The sequence below is a fragment of the Phytophthora parasitica genome, assembly GCF_000247585.1.
Source record: "Phytophthora parasitica INRA-310 unplaced genomic scaffold supercont2.3, whole genome shotgun sequence".
Lineage (NCBI taxonomy): Eukaryota > Oomycota > Peronosporomycetes > Peronosporales > Peronosporaceae > Phytophthora > Phytophthora nicotianae.
In genome coordinates, this window is record NW_008648989.1 from 796,728 (window position 1) to 805,964 (window position 9,237).

Here is a 9,237-nt window from a genome sequence, read left to right on the forward strand (position 1 = left end):
ATCATTGCGCGCAAATCTTTGTCCGCGGCCGTTGGTCAAAATTCAAATACGATGCGGAGCTCCGTCGCCCGAAGGCACTTCGCGCAGTTCGATGACGAGCTGCAGGACAGCGACCAGACCTTCTCGACGCCTGCGCGGCATCTGCGGCCTCGTGCACGGCTCCCCACGGTCGCAGACGCCAGCGACAGCAGCAGTGGGAGGCCATCGCGTCGACAATTCTCGACCTCCGCGTTCTTCTCGGACACGACGGACGACGACGTATCACGGCCAATAACGAAGCCCTCAGACCGCTCCCGGCTCTCCATGAGCGCACACAACCGCCCAGCACAGACACGGAACAACAGATCGCCGCTGCATATGAGTGCGGGGCCGAGAAAAGGCCACAAAGGGACATCTCACGTGCCCAGACTCCATGTAAGCGCCATCCAGTTTCCAGCTACACGCTCGGTGCTCTGGGATCGTCGTCAACTGTCGGCTGCACCGATCGGAGTGTCATTGGAACAGGTTTTACCGCTTGTTATCATAGCAGCGGAGGCTTTGAAGGAGATTTACAGGTTATACAAGGATAAAAGTGGCGTCCGCGGCAGTGGAGCAGCACTGTGTTATCTGTATGGAGATGCGACGTCGACGAGAGGGAAGAAGGTGTTATTTGAGGGAGTAACGATGAAGAAGGAGGGTGCGAAGGCTGCAACGTGGTGTATACCTGTATATACAATAGCGGATGGGAACAACCCTGGACTCTCACAGGAGACCTATGTGTCTACTATCGAAGCCGTGCAGAGCAGCTATCGAGACGAGTATACTGACAACGTCGCCTCGAAACTACAGCCCAAGTTGCTGGTGTTTCGGTCGTCTCCTCATGCCGCACAACTGGATTTCCAGCTGGAATGCGCGGCGTCTCCCGTGCTCTTCAAGTTTTCTTTGGTACGCAACTTGCCACTGCTCATGACGCCGCTCGCTGGGAGTTTAGCAAAGCGCGAGTTCAGTATGCACTCCGGGAATATGCGATCAGGTTATCTCACTCTTGATCGAACTCGGAAGGCGGTACCGCTGCTGAAAGTCGATCCTCTAGTCCTGCAGCAGCCAGTTGTAGGCGTTTGGGTATATGGAGTCCAGATCGATGACGCGTGGGATAAAGAAACCGCGCGACGACAACTGGCTGATCCCTTCTTGTACTTCGCGTGCATTGGGTACGTGATGTCTGAGGCAATTAAAGAGCGCGTAGGGCCCGAAAAGAACACGTTCTTGGTGGCAATTTATCCTGCTGATGATCCTGACAGCGGTGCTGTCGGTTCATTGCCGCGTTTCTTCGAATGCAGCTACTCGGAATTCCTGTCGCCTCCATCGAGGCCACTTCCAATGGAACTATATTCCCATCGACGGTCTTGTTTAGTAGGTGTGTCGAAATTTTCGAGTGGCGTGGAACTGACGTTGTCTGCTGCGCCAACAAACGAGTGGGAAGAGGCTAGACGTCAAGTAAAAATTCCTACGACGTCGTGTTCAACAGATATCGATGATGCACCGGAGCATTCAGTCGCTGTCAGCGAAGAAGAAAAGGAGGATGCTACAAGTGGCTGGACCATTACAGCTGATGCCATTCGAAAGAGTTCCTCTCGAGATACAAAGCCACAGAGTGAATCATCGGTACTGAGTGAAAAAGATGTGGTTGATACAAGACTCTCCACGGAGGACGATGCTGTGGTTATTCAAGAGAAGACAGCAACTCCGATCAGTGGTCGAGACCAACGTGATGCAGGTGAAAAAGAGACTTCGCAGCCGGCTCCGAATGAGACGGAAAAAAAAGAAACTACGGGACCTGCTCAGCACGACTGGACTGGTAACACCAGTAGCTCCCGAAGTTGCTGTAAAACACAGCAGCTGTTGACAATTCAGCATCAACAGATCCTTGAAAACCAGCAGAGGCAGCTTCACGAAATGCAAGAACAGATCGCGCAGCTACGTCGTCTCCTACACGCTGCAAGAAGTGACAGCAACAAAAAGCAAGTATATATGTCTCCAAATGACGAAGGGTACGACTCGGACGCTAGCAGTTCGAGTATTGGAGCAGTGGCCGATGTCTCCAACGTTTCCGGTACGTTTAGCAGACACGGGAATGAGCATGTGAGTTCTCAATCTTCAACGGTCTCAGGACCACGGCATAATGATGATGGCCCGCTTTCTGACGAGGCTTTTATTCACACGCAACAAGATAACGTGGGCAGTGAAGGAGATGAAGAAGACAACGATGTCTCGTTAAGCTCGCTGGGATTGTCATCGATCAGCAGTGGCTCTGCAGCTGATTTATCATCGCTATCGTCGTCACTTGTGGGCAAACGGAGGAAGAAACTCGGCGCTTCGCAACTTCACGGGACAGAGAATGCTAATGTCGAAGAAGTTGATCCCGAAGTCGACGATTTAAGCGTATCCCAGCTATCACAAGTATCAAAGGGCAGCCAGAAGACAGCGCAACAGCCAGCCGCTGAAGCTTTGACAGGTGTTGCAGCAGAGTCCACCATCGACCAAGAGACTGAAGCGGTGGAGAAGAGTCCCAATGCACACAACGTATCTGTTGGAGAATTAAGCTCTACACCAACTGAAGTCAGCAGGGGGACAGGTAGAGCAGCTGACAGTGACGAGGTTGATGATCGAAGCAGCGATGGCCTGTCGGCAATTGAACGGCTGCTGCCACCTGACGCCTACCTTCGGAAAGTAGGGGGCTTTGTCGATCATCACGGTGGCTGCTTCACGTCGCCACCTCTTGATTTCCACAGCTTTTGCGTGCCACGCATCAAGTTTTCGACTGAGACTCCGGAGTGCTCCATGTCCGATTCAGAGGACGAAGAAATCCGCCTCATCGAGCAAAAGTACAAGCGACTAATGGCAGTATGAGCGACCTACAGTACATTGAACCTGCCAATTAGTAGGTAGCACAACTTCGTTTCAGCAGGTACACTAACATTAACCGTTTACATCGTAGCCCACTCCTGGCAGCAACATTCTTCATGGCACCGGCACAAGCAACTGGTCAATCGCCTGCTTGGTTTCTGACTGTAACGATGGTCCAGAGGCTTCCGAGTCCTTCACATACACGAGGTATTCTGCAGGGAGCATGAACACACTAGCTGGTTGTCCGGGTGTGGCAGCATGCACCACGAACCGGAAGCGGTTCAAATTGTAGATACCAGACGCCATAAAGCATGCCTTGAGATTAATTGTAACCCGACTGTTAGGCGAGAACCGAGCAATCTTCTTCTTGGTTACACCAGTCCAGAAGAAACGAGGCGGCGCACCATGGGGTGGAGACGCTCCGGAATGAGACACAGAGTGTAACTTTGTCAACGGAGACGAAGCAGGAAGTGAAGCTTGGGTCTCTTCGGGATGAAGCATTTCGACTGTAACATCGAGAGGTGTTGAAGTTGGCACCGAGTCATTGCAGACTTCCATCGAGATATCCAACTCCGCGATTGTCAATCCTGACGTAGGCCCGGGGTATGTGGATCTCCGCAGCTCAACAGAGTCATTGTAGCTGAGTGTCACCGTCAGAGGACATGACGTTTCCTGTGGTACCGGCCGGATCTTCACCGATGTGAGATTTGCCTGGCCAATTGCTCGATGAGGCGACACTTGGTCGGAGTAAGATGCGTGGCAATCGGTCGACCATACGAGTACAAGGTGGCCGTCGGTATCCAAGTGAGACAATAGTGCGTCTTTCGACGTTGGCTGCGGTTCTTGCTGTGGCTTGTGGTCGATAACGTTTTCACCCGCCGCACTTTTCAGCGCCTTATTCTCTCGTCGCACACTTTGAATCGTACGAAAGCCGCCGCCACGTTTGCCGTCATTTGCATCACCAGATCCAGCACCACCAGCACGGACGAGCTCTACAGCGTTTTCCAAGCACAAGAACTGTTCGATCGGGAGGCTCGTTGACAATTCCCCGTTCTGTTCAGAGTTGAGTGCCAACTTGCATAATTCAGTACCAGAAGTATCACGGCGTCGAATTACGCGGAAGTAACTTGTGCTCGCTTCAAAGAAGCCTAGATGCAGAGAATCCCGCACGTTAGTAGCAATCTGCGACGGCGTTCGTGCCAATCTCTCTACTGCCCAAGTGTTGCTGACACACAAGAGCTCCTCCAGTCGCACCATGCCGTCCAGACCATTAGCCATGTTGTGGTGGTCGCCTCGCTGGTTTGACACAGTGATGCCAAGAGTATACTCGCCACTGGCACCGAAACTTGGCTCGATGGAGTACGACACATCGATACACGGCAGCAAGTCCAGGTCCAGCTTAATTTTCGCTGTGCGCGAGAGTGAGGCCTTGGCTGTTCCAGATGAAGTCGTGTACTTGAATAACAGGGCTGCATGACGTCGGCCAGGTACTGCACCTCGTGCCCATATCGTCACTTCTCTTCTTTCTCCAGGGGCGAGAATAACCTCACGCAAGTCCACAACATGTCCATTCACGCCAACGTAACCACATAGATCTTCAAGGTTACCAGTTCCAGATGCACAAAGCTGTAAGTCGGTACAACAGATTTGCAGTCCACCCAATGGTGCAGTTCCAGAGTTGACGAGAGAAACCTTCAGCTTCATCAACTCACCCACAAAGGATTCAGCAGGAACACCATCGACTTTCACTCCAAGCCACGGCATAGATTCGACAACGTTGGCGATTAGACTCATGTTCGGAGCTCGAGCTCGAGCTTCCCGGTTTGCTCGAGTATCTTGCAATAGCGGTCCAGGGATGTCGAACGCGTGCTCGCCTTGGACATCGCCACCACATATCGACCAGCGGACGCCAGTTAAGCTAAGCTTTCCACATATCTTCGGGCACACTGCAAGCCGGACTCGTTCTTCACTGCACGGGAGGAGCTGCAGATTCACGCTATCAATCACTATACGCTGTTCGCCAGTCTCTCTGCTCTCAGGGACATCAAACACCTCGTCGGAGGTCTCGAATTTCCCAAACAAATGAATCTCTTCAACGTCCACAGCACAAGACAAGGCGTTCTTCATCACAAACTCGACATAAATCTGCTCTCCCAACACGTAGTTCTCCGGTTTCTGAACCACAGCATTCTTTTTACTGCGATACCCAGCGTACAGATGCGAAGGCGCAAACCAACTCTTGGCTTCCTCATTGCTCCCAGATGTAACGTATTGATACAGTCGGTTCTGCTTGTCAACCATTTCTCCAAGTTCTTGCCAGATCTCCGCTTCTGAGTGGTTACCGTCGATAGATCGATCAATCCCGAACGCATTAGTCGCTGCAAACACAACGGTAGACTTGTCATCCAACTCAGGCATGCACAAGTCCCTTACGAGCAGTTTCTTGGCGCTACCGTCTCCGTCCTTTATCAAGACGGGCCCACCTCGAGAAAATGACGACGGCGAAGCGTCAGCACGTTCTGTCACCAGGAAATCCTTGACCATCAGACCGAAATCGTACAGCATAGCTTCCTGCTGACTAGCCGAGTTACGGCCTGTACCGATAAGCTTGAGAAACAGGTTAATAGAAGCCATACGGTCGTCCAACTTGTTCGCCTGTTGCGCAAGCATAAAATTGATATGATCTTCGACCAGGAACCAGCCGCTGCAGTCGTAGATGGCACGAGCCAACGAGTAGCACCTCGCAGAGTGCTGCTCATGCCCCAGAGAGTCGTACACATGACCAGCCATAACCATTCGGAAACCATACTTGCGGAATTTCGGTAGTCGCGCGCGGAGATCACATAGAGCTGCACGCTCCATGAGCACAGCAGCGCAAATTCCCTGCTCCATCGTTGACCCACGAATCAGAGCAGCAGATGCGTTGTCCATGTAGTCCGTGAACAGACCAGACTTGCTCAATGCGTGGTAGATCTCACCAGCAATCACAGAAGTACGGATAGCCAGACGTTGAGTTAATGGAGACGGCGTCTTGGCATAGATCGCATTGGCAGCATCCAGAGCATTAGTCATCTGCATAGGCGATCCTTTTGTAAGAAGTAAACAGAGCGCAATCATCTCGTTCACATTGGCGCAATGGAAGACCGACTTGTCGGACTTAAAGTCGTCACGCACTAAGCGATACATTTGCAACGCCAGCTCGTAATCTCGCACAAGAAACGCTGTATCGGCCAGAAGACGCGTCTGCGACTCGATAGAATCGCACTTATAAAGCACTCCACCTGATGATGAAGCGTTAGACGGACGCAAGTCCTTCGGTTTACGCAGCCACGACTTGAACACGTTCTTCACTCCCTTTTTCATCGCCGAAACAACCTCATTCAACTGGAAAATACGTCCCTCAAGCGACGACAACATGAACCGCAGTCCAAAATCTCGCACAAACGCCTTAATCTGCGCCACATCGTCTCTTGATAACAATGCACCCACTCCCTCAGTCACTTGAGGGAACGTCTCCAATTCATGTGGGAATAGTGGAGGTCTGACGTAAGGATTGTCCGTCCACACTGTCGCGAACTGTGACGGCACCGGAGCGTCTTGTACTGGTAACGAATTGATCCTTAGCACGGCTCCATTGACTGTAGAAATGTTCATACTCCTCAAGATGGCATCGGGGTCAATAGACGTGCCCTCGGTCTCCAACATATCATGCACTACAACGTAGAATTTGGGTACCAATGTAGCATCATATAGTCCCATTTGGAACGGCGCTGGGAGGTACCTAGGCGCAGTCAGTTCCTCGAAACTATGGCGTGGATTTGGGTCTGTGGAGCTCACGACCACGAGCATGGCTACTGGGTGACACAAAAGACTGTACTCTTCGCAGCGGAATGTATCCATGAGGGTGTGTTTGAAGGACCCGTACCAGGGCATGGGGTCGTTGTCGCCTTCTGCGTCGGCATCAGCGCCGACGATGCGTAGGTACGTGGGGACGTCGTCGACGTTGGTGACGCGTGGGATATCCAGCTCCACTGCGGAGGCAGCCGATGCGTTGTGCTGCGGAGGGTGACGTTTGATAGTGGCATTGAGCTGCTCGGTGGCTTCATTGACGCCCATAGTGCGGAACTGAGTGGTGGCTAGGAAGCGGAAGTTGAAGCGTGCGAGCTGGATCGGATGCGTTACAGAACGCATCGGCGTGTCGGCGTCGTCCAGGCGCGCAAAGCCATTGAGCAGGTTGGCCACCGACAGGTTGTTCTTCTGAGCGATGCGCTCAGCTTCTGACGTGGAGCATGTGAGCACCACAGGCGCGAAGGTGTCCTGCACCCAGCTCTCGAACGGCTCCATGAGGGGGGAAGCGATCAGGCACGAAATGATGACCCAAAAATGAGAAAATAGACTGTTTTAGGTATTCTGTAGTGAAAATAGTCCGCTTTTCACCAAAAGTGCAACAATGCATCAGGCCGAAGCTGAGGCCAGGATGAACGTCATTGCGCTTATGCCAACGGAGCGCAGATGCATGAACTGTGCACAATTCACGGAGGTGGAGATCGCTGCAGGTCGGAGGTCCAGAAGGGAGACCTGCGCTCGAATAACTGTGATATTCGTCAACCAGGTTCACGTGCGAGTTCAGAGGATTCGATGCACATTGATCTCACGGCGGAAGAATGCAAAGACACCTCAATAGGAGCTTCAGCCAACGAAGCTGCATCTGCGGCTAAAGCTGCTGCCGTGCTCTGCCACATCGATGGCTGCACTACTGTCGCCGAAAAGAGTGACAAAAACGGCATGTGCCAATTCCATGCCGTCAAGCCGCGCTGCAACAACATCGGGTGCCTCAACTTCGCGCACTACAATAGCGCGCTGTGCCTGATGCACCTGAGTAGTGATACTAAGGACCTTACCGACAATTAGAATACCAGGAACAACGACACAGTTGTCAGAGATTCTGCGGTGACCAAGCATAATGTACGTGCATGTTTATCGACGGGCGACATCACTGCTGAGCTCTTAGAATCGAGCACTGCTCGACAACAAGAGCTACAGGCCCGACAGTACTGCGACGTCGTGTTGTCGGCCCGATCCGAGCTCTTCGCCATTCTGAGTGGAGGTGATACACCTGAGACCTTCGACGCAGCTATCGACGCGCCGAATAGTAGACCCACAATACAATTAACTGCTCGCGACCAGCAGAAAATCGCCGAGCAGTTTTGCAACGACACCGTTGCTGCTCGATTGCACCAATTCATGAACACGACTGCGGCTTCCTCACCACCCGCGCGTATGTTTGTCAATACTATTGACAGTGGAAGAGAGCGGCTACGTAATTACGGCCGCGTCAAGGAATGAAACATCCGAGGCTGCCGAAACCTGGCTAACGGGAGACCGTTGTGCGCACCACACGAGGCCTCGGCAACTGGTCAGTACTCTGGACGCTGATATCAATTGAGGGAGCTTGTGACGGGGTCACACAGCACCTTGCGCTGAGGAAGTAGGCTTCCAAGAGTATACAAACTCTAAGTGAACGACAGTTCACGTGTCCCTGGTCTGAAGGGGACAAGTACTCAAGTAAGGGTACGTTTAAGACTGAGTGTATTTATAGGTAAGCTTAGCTTGGTTTTCTAATACAAACTACTTCCTCTCGTTGGTAATAATTGCAACAGTATCCCTAGTCAAGAACGTGGTTTTTCCTACAGACTCGCTTTAGAAGCGCTGATTGGCGGATTCGTCGTGGTGTGATCCCCTCTTTCCAACGCTGGTTTACGCACGAAAAACACTGCTCAGACACCAGAGTTATCGACGGAAATATACCGCAGGCAGCTTGCCATTTAACAATTTTCAGCATCTTTAACACCAGACACTCCCCATTTTCTAGCCGCATGACCAACGTAGCCGACTCAACTGGGGCCACTTCGAGGCCAAACCTAACGAACTGAGAACGCCAGGATGTCGTCCTCTTCATCCCCATGCACAGCGTGCGGGGGAAACCTGACTGGGGTTGCTTGACCGTGCATCTGACCATTTTGGCGTCGACAAGAGCACAATCAGCCGTGTTTGGTCACGGTTTCAAAAAGAAAGAGAAGCATCGGGAATTTCGGGAGTGCATAGCAGAAAGAAAGGGGTGTGTGGCCGAAAGAAGAAGGACCGCTCCGCACTGCTGGAGCAGATAGCCGACGTCCCTTTCAGACGCCGCATGAACCAAGACAGTTTAGCAAAAGAGGTGAGTGTGTCTCGCTCGGTGATCTTCGATTTGTTGTTCCTCTCCAAACCGATCTGGAGAGCATATCATCTTAAAGGTGTGGATAGTACAATGTTGCACTTATTTCGTCCCGGAGGAAGTATAAGTTACCTATA

At 52.1% G+C, this 9,237-nt stretch overlaps 3 protein-coding genes across 3 annotated transcripts; 2 read left to right on the forward strand and 1 right to left on the reverse strand.

Annotated features, from left to right (window-relative positions):
• Positions 1–13: 13 nt before the first annotated feature.
• Positions 14–4,304, forward strand: PPTG_01416 (hypothetical protein). Its single transcript, XM_008894716.1, has one exon. It carries the CDS (start codon positions 52–54, stop codon positions 2,887–2,889), a length of 2,838 nt encoding a protein of 945 aa, XP_008892964.1. The 5' UTR covers positions 14–51; the 3' UTR covers positions 2,890–4,304.
• Positions 1,731–7,230, reverse strand: PPTG_01417 (hypothetical protein; the record flags this gene model as incomplete). The annotated part of the gene is made up of 2 exons (XM_008894717.1): positions 1,731–2,894; positions 2,958–7,230. The coding sequence occupies one exon, from the start codon at positions 7,228–7,230 to the stop codon at positions 3,001–3,003; it is 4,230 nt and encodes a 1,409-aa protein (XP_008892965.1). The 3' UTR covers positions 1,731–2,894; positions 2,958–3,000.
• Positions 7,231–7,322: 92 nt separating this feature from the next.
• On the forward strand, positions 7,323–8,164 carry PPTG_01418 (hypothetical protein). Its single transcript, XM_008894718.1, has one exon. It carries the CDS (start codon positions 7,399–7,401, stop codon positions 7,795–7,797), a length of 399 nt encoding a protein of 132 aa, XP_008892966.1. The 5' UTR covers positions 7,323–7,398; the 3' UTR covers positions 7,798–8,164.
• Positions 8,165–9,237: the final 1,073 nt, after the last annotated feature.